The sequence below is a fragment of the Pseudorca crassidens genome, chromosome 6 (genome assembly GCF_039906515.1).
Source record: "Pseudorca crassidens isolate mPseCra1 chromosome 6, mPseCra1.hap1, whole genome shotgun sequence".
Lineage (NCBI taxonomy): Eukaryota > Metazoa > Chordata > Mammalia > Artiodactyla > Delphinidae > Pseudorca > Pseudorca crassidens.
In genome coordinates, this window is record NC_090301.1 from 62,786,812 (window position 1) to 62,808,169 (window position 21,358).

General features: G+C 43.6%; 1 protein-coding gene across 1 annotated transcript in view; it reads left to right on the forward strand.

Annotated features, from left to right (window-relative positions):
* Positions 1–19,582, forward strand: part of LRP2 (LDL receptor related protein 2) — a 283,943-nt gene extending 264,361 nt beyond the window's left edge. Inside the window, exons 71-83 of the mRNA XM_067741629.1 lie at positions 508–673; positions 2,304–2,432; positions 3,491–3,711; positions 4,488–4,664; positions 7,790–7,909; positions 9,467–9,557; positions 10,257–10,324; positions 10,482–10,599; positions 11,106–11,235; positions 12,275–12,382; positions 13,959–14,066; positions 17,459–17,530; positions 17,708–19,582. Coding sequence (XP_067597730.1) covers positions 508–673; positions 2,304–2,432; positions 3,491–3,711; positions 4,488–4,664; positions 7,790–7,909; positions 9,467–9,557; positions 10,257–10,324; positions 10,482–10,599; positions 11,106–11,235; positions 12,275–12,382; positions 13,959–14,066; positions 17,459–17,530; positions 17,708–17,869 — 1,670 coding nt within the window. The 3' untranslated portion in view covers positions 17,870–19,582. The remainder of the gene's footprint in view (positions 1–507; positions 674–2,303; positions 2,433–3,490; positions 3,712–4,487; positions 4,665–7,789; positions 7,910–9,466; positions 9,558–10,256; positions 10,325–10,481; positions 10,600–11,105; positions 11,236–12,274; positions 12,383–13,958; positions 14,067–17,458; positions 17,531–17,707) is intronic.
* Positions 19,583–21,358: the final 1,776 nt, after the last annotated feature.

Consider the following 21,358-nt stretch of genomic DNA (forward strand, 5'->3'; position numbering starts at 1 on the left):
GCAAAGTGAATCAGCTATACGTATACATATATCCCCATATCCCCTCCCCCTTGCGTCTCCTTCTTCCTATGCTTTTTAAAATGCCTGCTGTCCAGTATCCTTTAGTCTATACATAAAATAAGACTTCTCATCTATACAGCTCCTTTATTGCTAGTATGGACTCAAACTCTTAACAATTTGGCCCTGGTTTATCTATATGTTCTGTTTTGGAAACTAGAACGTGATCCTAATGGGGGTAAATAGGCTGAAATATATTTTAATGGATTACCTTCAAATAGAGAGGACTAAGTATCAATAAGTTATCAGTTGAAGCATTTGTAGCTAATAGCTCAAGTATGATAGATTTTGAGGTTTGATCATACTGGTTAAATTGAATTATTAGTATTATAGGAACACCGAAGAGGTAGATGTGTCAATGAATGAACAGTACTTCACCTGATTAGACCCAGTTCCTCCCTTACCTGGTGTTCCTAACAGGAAACTGACCTGTGTGTCTTGCCTCCGCAGGTGTTGTATATTACACTGTGCTAGGGCATGGCTCTAATTTTGGTGCTATCAAACGTGCCTACATCCCCAATTTTGAATCTGGCAGCAATAATCCTGTGAAGGAAATTAACCTGGATCTGAAATACATAGTGCAGCCAGATGGATTAGCAGTGGACTGGGTTGGAAGGTAAGTTTAGCCTCATTCTATTTTCCTGGCCAGAGCTCCCCTCTGCTCACCATGGCACATGAGTTAAACTGGCCCAGATTATGGTCACACTCAGCCTCAGGGGCAGCTGGGTGATGCCTGGGCTTCCTGTAGCCTCAGCAACTACCTCGGCTTCCCCATTGTGTCATATAAACATCTTTACTTCCTATATTCTATGTGTGCCATGAAAATTTTGGGAAAGCCCCAAGGTCAAGATTTTATATTTTATCTAGGAGAGCATTCTTGCCAACAGAGTTCTGGATTCCAAAATGAACTTTCAGTATGGCAACGCTGTTCATTTTGTGAAGAAATGGGACAGCCTTACATTCTACCAGCAAAGCAGTTGAGATGAAACATGTTTCTTTATGGTATTTTTTTGAGGAGGAACAATCCACATGTTGTGTTTTCAGGAGGCTATGTTGTCTGAACAGATTGGAAATTTGACTTCCCTGTTTAATCTTTGGGTTTGAGTTAATAGAGCTGTTAGTTTGATCTGCTCTTCTACACCTTCTAGAACTTCAGGGACCAGAGCCAGACATTTTGGACGATACCTAAATAAGAACCTTAAGTAGGTTTGTCGTCAGATACATGCATGAGAGGCAAACTGATGTGGAAGAATTAATAAGCTCCTTCTTCAAGGAAGAGCCTTGGGTTGGAATGACGTTTGTGGGAAAGTAATTACATTACAATCAGAATTCAAGCATTTGTAGAACCTCTTATGTCCTTGAAATGAACTAATAAAGGAAAATGTTTGCTGCACTCTGGGAGAACAGAGAATCCTTTGTAGTATTAATTAATTTTCACCTTTTCGCTCACTTGTCTGGTGCTCTTGGAAGACTTGAGCATCTCTGCAGAAGTTAAGTAGGTCCCACTGTGCCTGCAGCATAACAGGAGACTCATTTCAGCAACTTCTGTCAGGAAACAAGACCTCAGAGAGTCATGAACTGGAAACTCTAGACTTTAGCGCTTTCTTCTTCAAACCAACCACTTCCTTCTTCAAACCAACCAACCAAGATCTGTCTTCTTGTTTGAAATTTTACCTCTTTTCAGCCTTAATGAATGAGTAAATTTAAGCAACTGCTGGAACTCTTTCTGCTTGTTAGAGACTGAGACCTGAAGCCTTAGGGATGGAATAAGGGCAGGATGGCTTTGCTGGGTTTGTTATTTTGAATGGCTATTTCCACTCATCCTTGGAGCTGATGCCAGATTCCTAGTGATTCCAATGGGCTCTTGGCTGAGGAGGAAGCCAACTCACAGGCAGTCAGAATGAAAGGCCAACAGTGCCTCACAACTCCTATCTAGAAGCCATTGTCTCATGATAGTGCCGGATGTGAGGTTCATCATCATTACCAATCCTGGCTGATACAGCTGCTTTGGCTGAATATCCCCTTCATCCGACACCCCATCACTTGTAACTTTCTACAGATGTCCCCTTGGCTGAAGAGATTGGGGCGTTCCTGGGAGAGGGAGGCTGTGCTCTCATCATCACTGGTGTCTGAGTAGCTGTCTTGTTGGCCAGAACTTCCAAACTAAATGCTCTCATCTTCACTCCTCTTCCCCAGAAGTCCAGTCTAGACTTTTCAGTTGTTTAACTTTGTCTCTCTAAATTCAGGCATATTTACTGGTCAGATGCCAGGAGTCAGCGGATCGAGGTGGCTGAACTTGATGGAAGGTACAGAAAGTGGCTGATTTCCACTCAGCTGGATCAACCAGCTGCAATAGTTGTGAATCCCAAACTAGGGTAAGTACTTGAAGGAGTCCTTAATGTTCTAGATATTTTCCACTAGATTCTCCAAAAAATTATATCTTCAATTAGCTTTTCCTAATTGTACTGAAATTGTCCTTGGACTTTTTTGAGTGGCACCTATGACTATTTTCAAGAATTATAATATGCCCTAAAGATCACTTAGGACAAAACAGGCTTCAGAAGATGGACACTGTGTCAGGGGAAGGCCTCTGGCCACACTTTTTCCACAGCCCAGTTTGTCTAAAACCCAACATTTCTCAACAGAATTTAAGGATTGAGCAACACCTGATGATTGGTTTAGACTAGACATTGCAAAGTGGTGGCTGATGGGCTAAATATGGCCCATACACTTATTGGACTTGAACTTCACAGAGCTTTAAGATTTTTTTTTTGTAAACTTAGTAGATAACATTTAAATTAAAAATAAATATTTGTATTTTTGGCTTGAAAAATCAGAAGAACTGGTAAAGTTAGGTAGGTATGCCTTCCTTGACGCGGTATTGCCTGGAACTCTTAGACAGGGCTTTGCTTGATGCGGTGTTTGCCCATCACTCTACATTCATAACTGCCCTGTTCCACCCATTTATCTTGCCTGCCTGATCCTTTCTAGATGTTTAAAGGGTACAGTCCCTGGTCTGCTCAGTTCTTCTACAATTAAGTATTAATTGCATGCAAAGTAATACCTTTTCAAAGAGTTAGAATGTAAGCTCCATGAGGGAAGGAATCTGTTGTGTTCCCTGATACGTTCCAAATACAGGATAGTAGCTTCTCACACAGCAGGCATTCAAGAAATATTTTTTGAAGAATGAACAGCTTTTGTGATTATATATTTTAAAAGGTCTGGATACATATCTTTGGACAGGGCTGGCCAGTTTCTATTGGGAAAGTGCAGTTCTCAGGAAGGATAGATCACAGATGCACAGGCTCCCCCCTTTTTCTCCCTGTCCTGTGTAAAGTATAAAAATAGCATCATTTAGGACCCAAGGCTCTTTGAAAACCAGTTGATTTCTCCACTAGATGAAATGCTGCCATGAGGAAACCTTCTGTTACAGGTTTATGTACTGGACTGACTGGGGCAAAGAACCTAAAATCGAGTCTGCTTGGATGGATGGGCAGCGTCGGAAAGTCCTGGTTCAGGAGGACCTCGGTTGGCCAACCGGCCTTTGTATAGATTATGTGAATGGTGACCGGATCTACTGGAGTGACCTCAAGGAGGACAATATTGAAACCATCAAATATGATGGGACCGATAGGAGAATTGTTGCAATTGCAGGTTAGAAATTTCACTTAGAATTTCATATATTAAATAATTAATGTATTTCCAGTCTCTTTGCCCATTTTCGTAAGAAGGAACCCTAATCTTAGGAGATGCTTTTTATAGTTTCTTAGATACCACTCTGCCCAGCTCCCAGCTGCTGATTTAAATGCAAATGAATCTATTAGCAATTATTAAGTCCTTTTTGTATAATTAAAAACACTTGCTGTCAGCAGCAGATGTTGAAATAACCGTTTCTTGTTGGGTTGCTCTGATAGAGATGGCCATCATGTGTTCCAATGGTAATCCGTGTCTAACCACTTCTAGGTACATTAGTTTTTAATGTGCTAGATTGATTTTTATGCACAACTGGAAACATCTAGGAGAGAAGCATTTTGTTTTCTTATCTAGACTCTACAGAACTACTACAATCCAGCACGTAACAGGTTTTTCTGATAAGTGGTGTCTTATGTTCATAGAAAAAAAAAGATCTCTGCCCTACAGATTGTTTTCTAAAAATAAAATCAAATCAGCAACTTGAAAGTGAGCGAGTCCCCTATAATTGGTGTCATTCGGTAGGCATTGATCTATTTTAATTTCTGTCATCTTGATCTCCTGGTGCAGCACACTTTCATGGTCGTGTGTACAGAGAGTCTGCCTGAATGTTGCTGGAATTTTAAGGTGTTGCCTAAGAGATTGATCCAAGCGGTTTGACTTCTGACATAAAAGTGGGGCTCAGGTATCTTCTTTTCAGTAACCTTGTTTTGTTTTGCTTTTCCCCTGTGGGTGAACAGCAATGACCCCTTATAGTCTGGACATCTTCGAGAGCCAGTTATACTGGACATCTAAGGATAAGGGAGAAGTATGGATCCAAGATAAATTTGGGCGAGACGAGAAAGAGAAATTGCTGATAGTGAACCCTTGGCTCACGCAAGTTCGAATATTCCATCAATGGAGATATAATCAGTCAGGTAGTCACCAACTTTATTTCAAATTAATGGCTATATTTCTTTTGGAAAATGGTGGTGGATAATAATAGGCTGATCTCCCTGTGCCTGAAACATGTGTGTGTGTGTGTGTGTGTGTGTGTGTGTGTGTGTGTGTGTATTTTAACCGTTTTGACCAAAGAAGATAAAATTGGAGGTCGAATGAAATGATGCACACCACCAGCAGATATGGAGTAAAAATACTTCAGTCCTTGTTGCTGCTTGGAGTTGTGGGGTTGTACTCTTAGGCCACAGAATCCAGTAGGTGTCAGACCCCCTGCTAAATGTGAGTTGGGTTGCCAAGTCACGTAATAGGCTTCGTGGACGTCAGAAGTCTTACCGACTCTAGCAATTGCAAGGCCGGGCTAGTCAAGTCATCCTGAGCTATGTGAGCCTTAGTTTAAAGCTTAAAGGATGCATTTCTACATCCTCCCTTCTTTCTCATTTTCTGAGTTCTTGGTCCTGCTTCCTCAGGTTACCTGTGTTCTCATTCATCCTTCATCATTGTGTGGAATAATGTGAAAGGGAAAGGACGTTATCTTTTTCCCGTGGGCACATTTTTATTCACTGATGTCTTTAATGATTTTTATTTCAGACATAGGTAATTATATATCAAAATATTCTATCAAATCTTTTTTTGGGAAATATCTTCCTTTTTTTAAAATTAATTTTTATTGGAGTATGGTTGCTTTACCATGTTGTGTTAGCCTCCACTGCACAACAAAATGAATCAGCCATCCTCATACAGATATCCCCTCCCTTTTGGACTTCCTTCCCATTTAGGTTACCACAGTGTATTAGGTAGAGTTCCCTGTGCTATACAGTATGTTCCCATCAGTTGTCTATTTTAGAGAGTATCAATAATGTATAGTGGGGAAAGGACATTTTTGAAGTGAGGAAAGGAAATAGACTTTTATTAAGTTCTGTATGTCAGATTCTCTCTTCAGGATTAACCCAGACATCTGCTTCTTCAATTAATCTTCTCCCAAACTTATAAAGATGTTTAATTTTCATCTCACAAGTAAGGAAACTGACAATAGGAAAGATTTAGTAACTGGTGCGCCCAAGTTACACAACCAGCGGATAAGCTTTAAACCCAGAAATGGTTTTTAAACTCAATGCCATTCACCCAAAAGCTCAGCGCCTTTCTGTTCTGGTCCAGCTATCAGTGTACCCAATTCCAGATTGCATTCTGTGGCTGTGTGGCCTTTGACAAGTCACCTCCCTTCCGATCCCTGCATGTGAAACAGATGTGGAGCCTGAGGTCCCCCTGAGTTCTCTGATACTCTGAGAGCCTGAATCAGTCTTGACAAACTGAAGTGCAGAACGGAGGCTCCCAGGAGATTACACTGGCGGCAAATGCCTTTTCTAGGGATTAGCCCCCTTGTGTTGCTGGTAGTGATTACCCTTCTTCAGACCTTCTCCAAAACATTCCAGACCCCACTGATATAATAGCTCTTGTGTCCTAAATGCTCCTGCAGCTCTTATGTTTGGCAGTTTCAAGGGCAGGAGGGGAGAGCCCAGTATACCTGTGGAGCCCCCTCTGGCCCCTGTAGAGAGGACAGCCCAGGGGTCAGGCAGAGGAAAATCTGGAGACTTTCCCTGAAAAGCATCTCAGCCAGCTGATACTCTGAGCCTCCTTTGCAAAGTGTTGATTGATGAGTAGGCCAGAGGCTCAGCCCAGCTGTGCCAGATTAGCATTTACTCTGGACCAATAGCCCTCCAATTTTAGCACGTGTCAGAAACGTCTAGAGGGCTTGTTGAACACGCCTTGCTGGGTCCCACCTGAGGGGTTTCTGACTTAATAGGCCTGAGGTGGCCTAAGAATTTGCATTTCTGACAAGTTCCCAGGTGATGCTGATGTTGCTGGGTCAGGAACAACATTGTGAGAATCCCTGCTCTACTCAAAGGGTGGGCCAGGGACCAGGAGCATTGGTACAATACGGGGGCCAGTTGGAATTGCAGACCCTCAGGTCTACCCCAGCCCTCTTGAATCCGATTCCCCAGGTTATTTGTACGACATTAAAATTTGAAAGCGTGCACTAGAGAGCTGAAGAAATGGTCGTGGGACAGGTTTTTTTGGTTGTTGTTGTTTTTTTCTTTGCGGCACGCGGGCCTCTCACTGCTGTGGCCCCTCCCGCCACGGAGCACAGGCTCCGGACGCGCAGGCTCAGTGGCCATGGCCCACGGGCCCAGCCGCTCCACGGCACGTGGGATCCTCCCGGACCGGGGCACGAACCCGTGTCCCCCGCATCAGCAGGCGGACCCCCCAACCACTGCGCCACCAGGGAAGCCCATGGGACAGGTTTTCAGTGAGGCTTTTTACAGCCATGCCTCGTCCATGGTCACGTTTTTGCATGACAGAGAATCAGGATTATAGAATGTTAGTCTGAGAAAGAATTTAGAGACGACCTAATCCTTGGATAAATCGTAATATATGCTAAGCTAGTTTCAGAATTACCTGAGGCGCTTTTAATGGTAATACTTGAGTTCCATCCCAGAGCGATTTAAATCTGGATTTCTGTGACAGGGCATCAATCATTGTGAATAGCTCCCAGGTGATTCTGATAATCATAGCTCTAAATTCCCTAATCTTGCAAATAATGAAACTGAAGCCCAAAAGGAAGTTCTCCGTGGAGAACAGGGGTGGAAATCACATCCAATGTATGCTTTGGCTGGACCACACTTTATGATCTATCCAAATTTGGGTGATGACAAATCTTGATATAATAATGGGGTCTTACTGACCTTTTAGAAATATCTCAAATTGCTTAGTGCTGATTGGTTTTTGAGGTCATGCAGTGAACCAGACAGACACCTATCTTCCAAACCTGCCAGAGCAGTAGGGGAGATAAATGATGCCAGAAGAAAATGTGAGGGGTACAGCAGTGGGACGGAGAGCACGGGGAGGGACTGTGGCACTTTGGTGGGGTGGTAGGGGAAGGTAGCGTAAAGGAGCGTGAGTTGCCAGGTGGCATGCGGCTTAAAGGTATTGGTATGCTGCCTGGGCTCTGAGGTCACCTGGCCACAACTCAGTGGATGGGCATGTCCTTGGTTGGGGTATTCGTTCCCTCCTCGGAAACTAACCGCTGTTCTCTTCTGCTTTCCAGTGCCCAACCGCTGTAAAAAGGTCTGCAGCCACCTTTGCCTTCTGAGACCTGAGGGATACACCTGTGCCTGTCCCCAAGGCTCCAGATTTATAGAAGGAAGCGTCACCGAGTGTGATGCAGGTAGGGACACTGCCTGGGGGCCTGGGAGAGCTCCTTTGCCTTCGTTAGTAGGTTCCCTTACCCTGCTTCACCTTTTTCAGGAGCATGAAGAATCCCTGTTTACTGGTCTCTTGCAGAATAGAGTGGGGCTGGTTAGAAAGAGGGATGGGAGATGTGGAAAATATGAACAGAGCTGAGTGGGACTTCAGGGGCCAAACAGATCTTATGTTCCAATGATTTCTGAGAATTATTTGCCAAGATCTGCAGAGATTTAGATCCAGTGCCCCTAAATCGACTGTTGTGTTGTCTATAAAGACATTTTGAAGAGTGAGTTTCCTATAAGGCCTCTTCCTCCTTTCTCCACCCCATACTGGATCCCAATCGCCCCTGAATCTATTCAGTCTTAACGGGAGCTCCTCAAGGGGGAGAACCAGGCTCCTGAGGTGGGACGGGGGCGCTTATCCAGTACAGAGGGGAGGCCTAGAGGAGGTTCACTGGTTTTCCCACATGCTCATTTCAAAGTTTGGACAACTGAAAAAGGGCCACGTTTTAAAATGTACCTTATGCTCTTGGGAGATGGAAGCTGGAAGTAAGTAAGTAAACAGTGGTTTAATTCTCATCCCAAATGCTATAGATGATCTATTCTTGGCAAGACCTTTCTTCAGTGACTCTTTTAAATTAAGGAGTTAATAAGCCATAGGGAGTAACTAGTTAGTGTCCCGAACTAGTATCCAATGCTTGATAAGGGTGTTAGAAAATCATCCTGCAATTCACTAGTGGCCCATTTTATGGCTCACATCCTTGGGCCCTTCCCCCTGCTTTAGCTGATGGGGAAATGAAGAGGCGTAACCATGTTCTGCCACCAGGGGGCACAAACGGTTAAACTAAGGCACCTCCTGTTGACTTCCCAACCAGGCTGAAAAGTTGGCAGGTTTAGAGCACGAACTCAGCAAGTAAAAACTGCCCCCTCCCCTTCCCCATCCCCGCTCTTATCCCAATGCTACTGGGGCAATATTGCCAAGATTACAATCTTTAGCAAGGGCAATTTTGAAGGTGTTAAAAAATGAGGAGATCTCCAACCAGCTGTCCATTAAGCGGCTATTTATCTGTCTACGTGTCCGTTTATTGATGAATGGATTGCTGATGCTTCGGAGCCTTTAGTGGAAGTTTCGGGGTGTGCCTAAGTTGAATTCTTGATTTTAACTAGGTTCAAAGAGAAGAATTCTGAAAACTTCAAAAGAAAACGTCAATGTCCTGAGAGATTTCCTTTACCACAATGTTCTTTTTAACTATTAGTATATATTCTGGAGTCTAGTATCTCACCACTGTCTTGCGGGGGGGGGGGGGGGATGCTATAAACTGCCTTTTTTTTCCTACCAAATGTATGTTACTCCCCAAGACCTTATTGATAAAGAAATTCATCTGACTTAAGGGGAAGGTGACATTTAAAAGGGAGACTAATTAGCTGCCCCACCACATGGGCTCCCCACTCCAGCCCTGGGCTGAAGCAGGTTTGCATGGTAGGGGTCTCTGCTGAGCGCCGCTGACTAACACCTGCGTGGCTTTCCCTTTCTGCAGCGATCGAAAGTCCTATCATCATGCCCCCTCCATGCAGGTGTATGAATGGAGGAAACTGCTATTTTGATGAGAATGACCTCCCCAAATGCAAGTAAGTCTGAATGCTGTAGGTCTTGCATCTTCTGGGGGGAATTTGAGACCTCAAAGTAGCCAGTAAAACAAGTACAAGAACCTTGCCAGTTCGCTAATTTTCACATCATAACCAGCTTGCCCTCCAATGGGGGAGTCCACAGAGAGCTAAGGCAGTGCTTCTCAGACTATAATGTGCGTGAGAATCACCTGGGGCTCTGGAAAAAAATGCCCATCTCATTTACAGGGATTCTGCATTTCTGACAAGCTCCCGGGGAGATGCCACAGAACTGTGGGCCACGCTTTGGGGAGCAAGGAGTTAGAGAAGTGACAACCTCATTTTCCTACTCACCTCAGATTACTAATTATAATTGGATTGTGGGAGAGCAGCTGTCAGCAGAGCTGTTACAGTGCTAGGCGCTCACGAGGGGCAGAGACTGGGCTGAAGGTTTGGAGAGCAGAGAATTATCAAGAGAGCTCTTAACATGGAGCAAGATGATATTTAATGAAAGCACGTCAAAGGAAAGAACACAATGAAGGTTTCCAGTTCCAGTCTCCAAGGAGGAATTCCATAGATTAGAGAAGACACCAATAGGTTTATTTGTTGAGGCTGATTCTGTAGATGCCACAGGTATTCCCTCAGAAGTGAATTTCCACAGTCAGATTACAATCAGAGCCCAAGAAATCAACAGCTTGTGAATGATTCTTCTTTTCCCTTCAGATGTCCTAGTTCCTACGTGGGAGAATATTGTGAAATAGGGCTTTCAAAAGGCACTCCTCCCGGAACAAGTAAGTTTTAAGGATACGAGGGACATGGGAATGCATCATGGTAACTAAACTGAGTGTTGTCTATATTCTGTTTAACTCCAGTCCCTATTGCTAAGACTACTGGCTCTTTTCCTTCTCCTCATGTTCATATGTTGGCTTTTTCTTCCCTCTCTGATAGCAGCGGCCGTGCTGTTGACAATCATCCTGATCATCATAATTGGAGCTTTAGCGACTTTAGGATTTTTCCACTATAGGAAAACTGGCTCCCTTTTGCCTTCTCTGCCCAAGCTGTCAAGGTCAGTTTCATTAGGTGGAACATTGATTTTAGACGTCTGTGTGATCTGCAACCACGTAAATAACTTAGTTTTTCTTTTAAGTTAAAAAAGCATCCTAGGCTGTTCACCTATTCTGCGGAAACAAAAAATACTGAACTTAAAGCAGTCACTTCAGATCACAATGTCTTAACTGATTGCTTCTCTGAAGCCTGAGTACAAATCACATTTTAGAGTCTAAAGGGTTGTACGTTGAGGTTACACTGGAGAACGGCGTCGGCTGTTGGAGGGACCAGGCTTTCTTTCTGCAAGTGCCCAGCTGGTCCTCTCCTCATTCTCAAGCATTCGGGAATGTGCTCGAACATTTCCAGGAGGTCACTAAGGGAATTTATTCCCATACGTGATGTGTAAATGGGAAGTGGGAATCGAGCCTTTCATTTAAGGAAGAGCTAGGAAAAGGTACAAAGAAAGAATCCTAGTGCAAACGATTGTTTTTTAAAAATAATAAGACACTGATTACTTCTTTTCAGCTTAAGCAGTCTTAGCAAATCCTCTGAAAATGGAAATGGGGTGACCTTCAGATCAGGGGATGACGTTAACATGGATATTGCAGTATCTGGTTTGGGGCCCGAGTCTGCTATTGACAGATCAATGGCGATGGTGAGTTTGGTTTCAAAGTGACTATTTGAAGGTTATCATTTTTACTGTTTTATCAAAGAAACACTTTTTATAAAGAATAAAATTCACCTAGAAAAACATGAAATACTGTATGCCCGCTCACTATACCAAGTTAGGAAACATTAGGTTTGTTGTAGAAATGTGTCTAGAAACATTAGTAATGAAATTGAAATTAACCCCTGATCTAAGCCACACGGTTGAACTGGAATCACGAACAGTTTTAAGTTTAATTGGAGTCTTAAACAATCTATGTTTTTTGGGAAACAGGGGAGAGGGACCATGATATTCTGTTTTTATTCGATGACTTTTTGTATGTTTAAAGGGAGAGGCAGGGAAATAATATGCTTCCTAGTCTCACATATTTTCCCACCAGTGTGTAGTGTTGGGATAAACAGTGGTTTTAGAGTCAGTGGTTGGTTCAAATCACAACTCTGCCACCTGCTAGGTATGTAATAGTAGGGATGGAGCTTGATCACTCTGTCCCCATCTGTAAAATAATCCCTCCTGTGAGGACCAAATACTTTATGAATGGACTAGTATCCACTCTGAAGTCTACCGTCAGTGTTGGGAAATCATTCCCAGTATTCCGCCTCCCCACCAAGCTTTCCTTTTTGTTCCTGCCTAAAGGTACAATATTATCCCTCCTGTCTTCTTTCCCCCTCTCCCTCTTCTCTTTGCTCCTCTTCCAGACCCCCACCCTTTTCTCTATGTCCAAAGCCAATCACCAAGTGAGTTATTTGCCTTAAGGAGCCATAGAGAACTCGGATAAGGGAAGAGGGTTTCTGTTCTCCTCACCTGAGGAGTTAGTGCATTTACATTACTTTACATAACAGTTTGCCTCGTGGAGGCCTTGTGTCTCCGTTGGCTTTTGTTGGAGGTGGGGGGCAAGTTCTTTTTGGGTCCGTTGGACGTAGCACCTAGCGTCCCTCCAGGTGTGAAGAGCACATCCTCCTCTGTGTATGAATCAGATCAGCACGGTATGATCTTTTTTTTTTTTTTCTTTTTTCTTTCCCTCCATCAGAGTGAACATTTTGCCATGGACCTGGGGAAGCCGCCCATAATATTTGAAAACCCGACATACACCTCCAGGGACACTGCTGTCAAAGTGGCTCAGCCAACAACAACCCCGGTGAGAAATCACAGTCCGTGCTGTCAGGTTTGGCTGTTGCTGGATCTTGTTCTTTGGAATAATGTGCCTTTAGGGTCCTCCCAACCTTCCCTCCATGGAAGGAAGCACACTGGTCGCTTCCTCAGCTTCACTCCCTGTAGTAACAGGACTGACCCCAGGACAGCAGACCTGAACACAATCAGAATCCTGGGTTTGGGCAGCCATTCTTTGGCACCCAGACCAGGAGCCTTTTCATCCTGAGTGGTCAGAGCGGGAGGTCTGAGTGCATGTTCAGAGGCTCGGCAAACACTGTGCCCGGCACACACACACGGGCTCTCTGTAAATATCTGTGAACTGAATGAGTGGATGGTCGTCAGGTCATTATACAGAGGTTTGGGGTACTGGGCACACTCTCTGGGTTCTGACTGGTATCACAAGGGTGTGATTCGAGGTGACCTCCCTGCTTGCCCTTGTCATACTTTTCTGGAAAGTACAAAGGTCTTCGAAGTTGATAGGCAGATACATAAATTTCCTTTGATGAGGCCCTGTTACTCACTCATCTTTTAGAGGAACAGGGAGATGAGATAGACGTATGGATGAAGGAACAGAACTCTTCATTAGGGCTGGATCAATAGCCCCAGCGTCACTGCGGGTGCCTGTCAACTGTTAGGTCGCCTGTCTTTCCTTTGTCAAAACAGCTAGGGCCTCGGCAAAATACAGTTTCACCGTTAACATCTGAACTTCTTTTGAACTCACAAGGTATAGTACATTTTAATGTTAAGACAGAAATGTGTATTTTATGAATAACTTTCTTGAGATCAGCAATATTTGAATCTTGAAAGCATTTTGTCTGATCCTTTAATATCCAGATAGCAAAACTTTAATCACATGTTAAAATAGATTTTTGGCATTTTCCCTTGAAATAAAACAAAGCCATGTTTACCAATACATTTCCAAGTTAGAGAAGAAATAAAGTGGTGAATGTAGAAATATAGGAAAAGGGGTGAATTTCTACCCTGTAACTTATTAATTATATATCCATGGTAATTTGTGCTTTAAGAGGGAACCTCGGAATCACATGAATGTTACAGAAAATATCTAGAGGGGTATTAATGTCATTATGCCTCTTGTTTTAAAAATTCAACCTCTTTTAAGCCGTCCTCTGAAATTAATAATTTTATTCTAAATATCCAAACGTAATGCGTTTGGAAATAATTCGTACTGTTCTATTAGGATTTGGCTGCCAATATACAACCAGAGTATCCTTTATCCAGAGCTATGGTCAACAGTGGGAGTAAGGGGCCCTAGAGAACACTGTAGAAGTTGCTATTACTACATGAGAGTGTGACCATTGATGGGTGTATTTGCCTCCCAAGATTAAGGCATCAGATAGACAACTTAGTAGTTGGTGCTCCTGATTTTGGGGAGACGAGAGTGGTGTTTATTCCTGGACCACAGGGTTGGTCTCACATAATAAAAATGGTGCCTGTTCATGTTTGTGGGAGAGCAAGGTGATAAACAGAACCAAAGAGCTGATAAGAAACTTTATAGCAAAAATTCTTTCAAAACTGAATAATGGCCTTCAACATGCACACAGGTAACCGAATCCGGAAATGTGTATAATGAAAACTATGGAAGTGCCATAAACCCTGCTGAATTAGCTCCAGACACAAAGCCAACTTCCCCAAGTGCTGATGAAACTCAGGTAACAGTGACTGACTACTGAAATGATACGGGATTTGGGAAGGACTTTGGAATTGCTGGGTTTATTAATCCTAGGCAAACTAGAGAGACCCTGATAGGCTCATAGAGCCCAAGATGTGTAGGCAGTTAGTAAAGATAATTTTATCATAAACTGAAAGACTTTCCACTGAGTAAAGCTACATTCTAGCACTGCGTTGGTAATGATGTTCCTGGTGACATGGGAGGTAAAGCAGAAAAGGAGGGCAGCCGACTTCTGGACGCAGCCTCTTCAAATCAGAGGCGTTTAATTTGAGATAACAACTTAGTATGAATAAAGACCTCACTGTGTCAGTGATGCACATAGAGGACCTTTTCCTTTCCCGTGCAATACAATTTTTCTACAGTGTATATCTTTGTTCCCTTAATAATGTATGTTGTTTTTAGCTCTACGCTTGTTACCAATGTTGACCACTAGATGGCACTAATTTACACTCTCTTCATCCATCCATCTGTCCATCTTCCATCTAACCATCCAGCGAACATTACTGCCCTCAATGTGCCGGGCACAGTGTTTAATACAGAAGATTAAAAGAAAAAAGTCCACTAGATGGAGCTTCTCTATCTTGTTTGCAGGGCCTTTGAAATTTGTAAACTATCTTGTCTACAGAGAGAAATTCAGTAAATAAACTTGATACAAAACATAATAGATAATATATCATTAGTTCTAACAGACACATAGGAAGCTATCTCAGATATAGCTGTTTGATTCTGGGCAACTATTTTACCTCTGAGCACTAGAGTCTTAATGTTTCTCACTGGGGGCACTATTGGCTTATTGGGAGGGGCAGTTCTTTTTGGTACAAAACTATCCTATACATTGCAGGACATTTTAATATTCCTGGCCCCTGTCCACTAAGTGCCAGTAGTGCTTTACCCAATGCATTGTGATCCCAGAAATCACTCCCTCCCCAGCCCCTGGCCCCCCGAACATGCTCTCCCAGTTGAGAACAATAGGATCTGGAATGTCTCAGTTTTAAGGTTCTATGACTTCTGTGAAGTAATATAAAGAAACAAAAGCCCAAAGGTAGTTAGAAATCTTACCACTTTTTACAATCCCTATTCTCAAATTGCATAGTCTATAAACAAAATTGGTATCTGCAAAGTCATGTTGGATTTTCAGCACCTCACAAATTGGATCCTGTTCTGCTTGTTAGCGTCAAAATAGAAGTTGAACTAAATTGATGCTAATGAGGAGAGCTTATAACAAAGGTCACTTTGTCCACCTTTTCATATTCCATTTACTAATTCCTTCACACACACACACACACACACACACACACACACACACACATGAATGTTGTCTTAGAAAGGAATTTCCAGTTTCATATTTTGCATCTTTCATATTTTCAAGGGACTGAATTTTTTTTTTCCTTAAGCTACATTGAAAAGTTTATTTCGAACACTAATTTTCCACAGACACCAGAATACTTGAATGTCACATATTTGGTTCTCCAAGTCTGACTCAACTCCACAGCAGTGCCAGATCTATTTTATATTCTCAACATTTTTTCTCAGTCCATTTCGAGTCTAGTGATCTTCCCTAGGCAGAGTTCTCTCCCAGCTGAGCAGGAAGGGGAGTGTGATGGAGATGCTGCAACCTCTGACCTGCACATCAGTCATCAAAAACACTGAGAGACGGGCTTCCCTGGTGGCGCAGTGGTTGAGAGTCCGCCTGCCAATGCAGGGGACATGGGTTCGTGCCCCAGTCCAGGAAGATCCCACATGCCGCGGAGTGGCTAGGCCCGTGAGCCATGGCCGCTGAGCCTGCGCGTCTGGAGCCTGTGCTCCGCAGCGGGAGAGGCCACAGCAGTGAGAGGCCCGCGTACTGCAAAAAAAACAACAACAATAAAACCCCCAAAACAAACAAACAAAAACACTGAGAGAGTCTTTCAAGTGAGAGCGAATGTTTACCAATTATAGTCCTTTTCTTTTTCATCTCCATCTTTGCAGTGCATTGGCTCTTCTTCCTTTTTTTTAATCAGTTGAGGCTGAGACCCTCTAAGGTCTGTCCTCCATGGTACATCCAGGGATTTTTCTATGACCTTTGCCTTTGGGAACTGAGAGAACAGCCAGGGAGGCTTAAAGCAGTAGAAGCCGTTGGTTAGGATGACCCTAGGTTGACCTTAATATGCCAGAGGGGCTCACAGGTTTCTCTTTCATCAATAAATCTGCTCAAAGGACTCAAAGAACGTGAAGTCCTGTGGCTTAGTCCTGTCATTTTCAAAAGTCGTGTCAACATGCATTGGATTTCCCAAGGAGATGACAACGAAAATCACCTGCACTTCTCTTGTTAGTAGTTACTCAGCTCCATGTGGCCATTCCATACCGAAGCAATGAGTTTTGGCCTTCCCTATTGAAGTGTAGGTTTCCAGAGGCCGGGCTCTGACCTGAGTGTCTCCATCTTGCCCTCGTGCCAAGCAGGTGCTCACTTAAATGTGGGTGAATGGCTTCTTCTACTTCTCCTGTATTCACATGCTCCCCACTCCTTCACATGTTGGCCGCCTACTTTCACAGAGCAAGACAATCCATAAAACACGTGGGCTACCTTAGCTCTGTGGGAGGAGGCTGTTTCCTCATCTCCTGTTCTCTTGTCTCCTTACATCCGGCAGCAGGGCCGTGGCCAGCACTGCTGCCACGGGCAGCTTTTCAGCCAGACAGGGGCCACTTATCATAGACTGGGGTGATTTCTCTTTGGGTTCTTCAGTTTTGAGACCTCCATTTCCTGGAGGCCCTGTCTACTCCTCTATCTACAATTTAGTTAAGTAAGTTTGCTGTGACTGCCTTTCCTCCTCTGCAAAAGAGCATCTACCTCACAGAGTCCTTGGGAAGATTACATCAGAAACTCGTAAAGCTCTTGGAATAGTCCCCGACACATAGTAAGCACTCAATAAATGTTAGTTGTTTTTGTTGCCATTATTATTATTGATTATAGGAGGAAATGATGGAGCGAGACAGAACATGTTTGAGTTGACCAAGGATCAAGACATCGTTTTAGGAAATGAGAGTTACAATCTGGCTTGTTCCTTAAATTTTCAGGCAGCCCCTGAAGAAATCTCTTGCCTGGCTCTGTCAAAGCTTCTAGATACTCTGGGCACAGATTCTGTAAACTGTACACTTCAGATCAAGGATTTTTTTTGAAATTATTAGCTAAAAAGAGCCCAAAGAGTTTCAGTTACTGTTCAGGGCCCAGCCGAGGAAGAACTGAACAACTTACTGCATGGGCCAGGTCGCGTGGTCCCAGGTCCCAAATTGCTTTCTCCCTCTGTAAGAAGGAATTTTAAAACCTAAGCAGAAGGAAGAAACCCACCAAAAAATTCCATTACTGAAGGTTTTCTCTTTCCTCTTTTCACTTAGGCAACAAAGTGGAATATCTTCAAACGAAAACCGAAACAAAATGCCAACTTTGAAAATCCATTCTATTCCGAGGTAATTTTTAACAATTTTTCTCAGCCCAGGCATTATTTCTTAGTGTTAACTTGCTAAATCAGGCATACACTCAGATGATTCTGAGCAAATCGGCCAAGATTTGTCTTCTTCACACAAAACCATTTCCCATCACGTCGGGGGAATAAATGGCTGATTCCTGTTTCTTTGTGGCCTTAGATGGAGAGTGAACCAAAGGTTGGTGCTGCTGTGACCCCACCTCCATCACCTTCTCCCCCTGATAAGATTTCTTGGAAGAAAGGCCCAAGTCCAACCTACAGTGCAACAGAAGACACATTTAAAGACACCGCAAATCTCGTTAGAGAAGACTCTGAGGCATAGCTGTGCCAGCTATTTAGGGAATAATTAGAAACACACTTTTGCACATATATTTTTTACAAACAGATGAAAAAAATTAACATTCAGTACTTTATTAAAAAGATATTTTTTCCCCTGTACTCCTGTAGTTGGAAATATTTGTGGAAACAATACCTTGTGTGTCTTTTTTACTCATCTCATATTTTTACAAATAATTATCACAATGTACTATATGTATATCTTTGCACTGAAGCTATCTGAAGGTAATGCTATAAATATATTGTATATTTGTAAATTTTGGAAAGATTATCACATCATTAAATTTGCTAATGAAAGTATCTGCTGAATTGGAATTGGGTTCTTCAGTTTTGAGACCTCCGTTTCCTGGAGGCCCTGGAAATTGGTTGAATTGCTGAATTGGTTGGTGATCATTACATTAAATGATCCATTGGGACTTCCCTGGTGGCACAGTGGTTGAGAATCCGCCTGCCAATGCAGGGGACATGGGTTCGAGCCCTGGTCCGGGAAGATCCTACATGCCACGGAGCAACTAAGCCCGTGCGCCACAACTACTGAACCCAGGCGCCTACAGCCCATGCTCCGCAACGGGAGAGGCCACCATAATGAGAAACCCGTGCACTGCAATGAAGAGTAGCCCCTGCTCGCCGCAACTAGAGAAAGCCCACGCACAGCAACGAAGACCCAACGCAGCCAAAAATAAAATAAATTAATTTAAAAAAAGAAAATGATCCATTGAAGAAAGGAATTGACTTGGGGCCTTTAGCCATGTCAAAAGAGGAGGCACCATTCATAGTCCCTATAGAATTATCAAGGAAGGGAATCCAGGCCACTCCTGGGTCCGTTTTCACACATCAGCACTTAATGTTCAGTATTATATGTAACCTGATGAATAGCGTAATGATAGAGATGCAGATAACGCAGTAGGTAGAAAAGCAATTCAGTCCCACCCTTGTGCATGTTTGCGTTGTCTAACCAGAACACTGTCTCCTGTGCATTATCTCGCTCGCCGCCAAGCCAACACTTTTATTTTAATGTCTGAGAAAGTCCCATGTCATTAAGTGTAAGTGTCCTGCAAAGAGTTTGTATCTAATCGCATGAAATTTCATTTGATGGACCATAGGGTGATTGACACCCTTGCCTGGCATCTCAGGTGGTCACCTACCCTAGAAACTGGAGCTCAGGAGCTGAATTAACTGAAAGTAAATCTGTGTCTTCATAAAGGAAGGTGCAAAACAAATACCGGTTAAGCAAAGCCTCAGCTGGGTTTGTGTTTCTGTGTGTGAAAATTTCCTTATACTGACTATTTATTTCCTCAGTTGAACATGAATAGAAAGGGAAACCGTTCTTATTGAGCCTTTTTTAGGTCCTTGGCAAAATCGTTCATTTTGAGGAGCGTAGCCCTCCTCTTGAATAGCGGCTGTAGTCTCCACAGCGGGAACCGTGGCAGGAACACACAGTTTCCACACTAAGTAGGTAGGATTCCTGGCTTTCTGTGCTAATATGGCACATCTTTAAAACAATGAATGAATGAGTGTATGAATGGATGGATGGATGGGTGAAACATGTACTACTGATGATTTTATTCCCGAGTTCTCAAAATATTTTTTGTTCATATTTTGAGTGCTTATTGTAAATTACTTTGACGTGTACTTTGATTAGAAAGCAAATGGAAATGATGCTGCTGAAAAATTTCTAATAAATGTGTATTTTATCAGACTTGTTCTGTGTGTTTCATAAGCCCGGGTCATGAATCAGTTGTATTTTTTTTTTTTTTTTTGGTACGCAGGCCTCTCACTGTTGTGGCCTCTCCCGTTGCGGAGCACAGGCTCCGGACGCGCAGGCTCAATGGCCATGGCTCACGGGCCCAGCCGCGGATCTTCCCGGACTGGGGCACGAACCCGTGTCCCCTGCATCGGCAGGTGGACTCTCAACCACTGCGCCACCAGGGAAGCGCGAATCAGTTGTATTTTGCTGTGCAGAGAGCTTTGGGCTTTGAGTGCTAGGCAGCTGGGGAACCAGGAATGCCCAGGGTTCGGGGTGGGGGGGGGGAAGAGGAGGAGGAATCCACAGCTCACACAGCCCTAACAGGCCTGGTGGGGTGAGCTCAGGAGAGTAAACTGTAGGTTTCTGGGACTTCCCTGGCGGTCCAGTGGTCGAGACTTCACCTTCCAATGCAGGGGGTGCAGGTTCGATCCCTGGTCGGGGAGCTAAGATTCCCACATGCCTCGTGGCTAAAAAATCAAAAAACATAAAACAGAAGCAACACTGTAACAAATTCAATAAAGACTTTAAAAATGGTCCACATCAAAAAAATCTTAAAAAAAGAAAACAAACTAGGTTTCCACCTGAACTCTGGTCGGGCGGTCCCCTTAATTGCCTTTCAGAGTCACCCATTTCCCCCTACCTTTTTCCTTCCTCACACCCTAGGCCCTCAGCCAGTTTCCCATTTCGGATCTAACTGTGATGGGAGAGCAGTGAGCACGGTCACAGCTGGAGAGGGTTTTGTTCAGCCTGGGATTATGGCTCCAGTGGGGTGCGTGAGACGTATCAGTCCACGAAGTGTGAAGTCAAGAGTAAAAGGGAGCTCAAAACTGGCTGTGATTTCCAGCTTTGATATTTGTCTCAGGCCTTAAGCGCAATAAGAAATTATTCTGGGGAATTTAAGGAATGAGAATTAGTTCCCTGCTTAGCTTCATTTGTGGGTCTCCCCAGAAAGGAATCAGAAAGCCGCTGCTGCGTTTCTGTTCTCTCCCGTGTGAGCTGGCACTTGGGGGTCAGAGCGTCAGCGGGAGGGTTGCCCCTGCCTGGTCGGCTCTCCCAGCCCAGGTCCTGCCCCTGCTTTACTCTCTCCAGTCGGAGCAGCTGGTGGGAAGTTGTGCAAAGTTGGTGGGGGTAACCTGGAGACAGGGTGCTGTTTAGAGGATGAAAAAGCTGATGTTATTCAGCATCTCATCACATGAAACAGGAACAATTTTACTAGCAGAAGTGTATTACTGCACAATGTAAGATCACAACCATGAGCAGGTGTGTCCATAGGAAGCTGTCAAATCACACTGGTCACCTGTCCAGGGCTTCCCATTGATTTTTCTTTTTTAACTATTTATTCCTTTCTTCCTTCATTCATTGATTCACTCACTCACTCACTGGCCTGTGTTCTTACCAGCATTCAGTTGCAAACATATAGACATAAGAGACCATGAGTTTAAGGAAAATATGTGAGAGGAGAACTTTTAGTGGAGAATTCCATCCATTAACTTTTTTTTTTTCCTGAATTGGGGAAAGATCACTATTATTTGATTTTTGAGGTGGAGTATCTCAGGCTGGCTCAAAGATGAGAGCTAGTTAGGCCCTGGGGTTAAGGAGTAGTCTGAGGAAGCTGGTTAGAGATGCACATTCTGGAGAGAGCCCTGGCCTCACAGCCTGTAGCCCTGGGTCGTCCTTTGAACTCTCAGCCTCTCTTCAGTCTTCCCCTCTGCATTCATCAAGGTCACA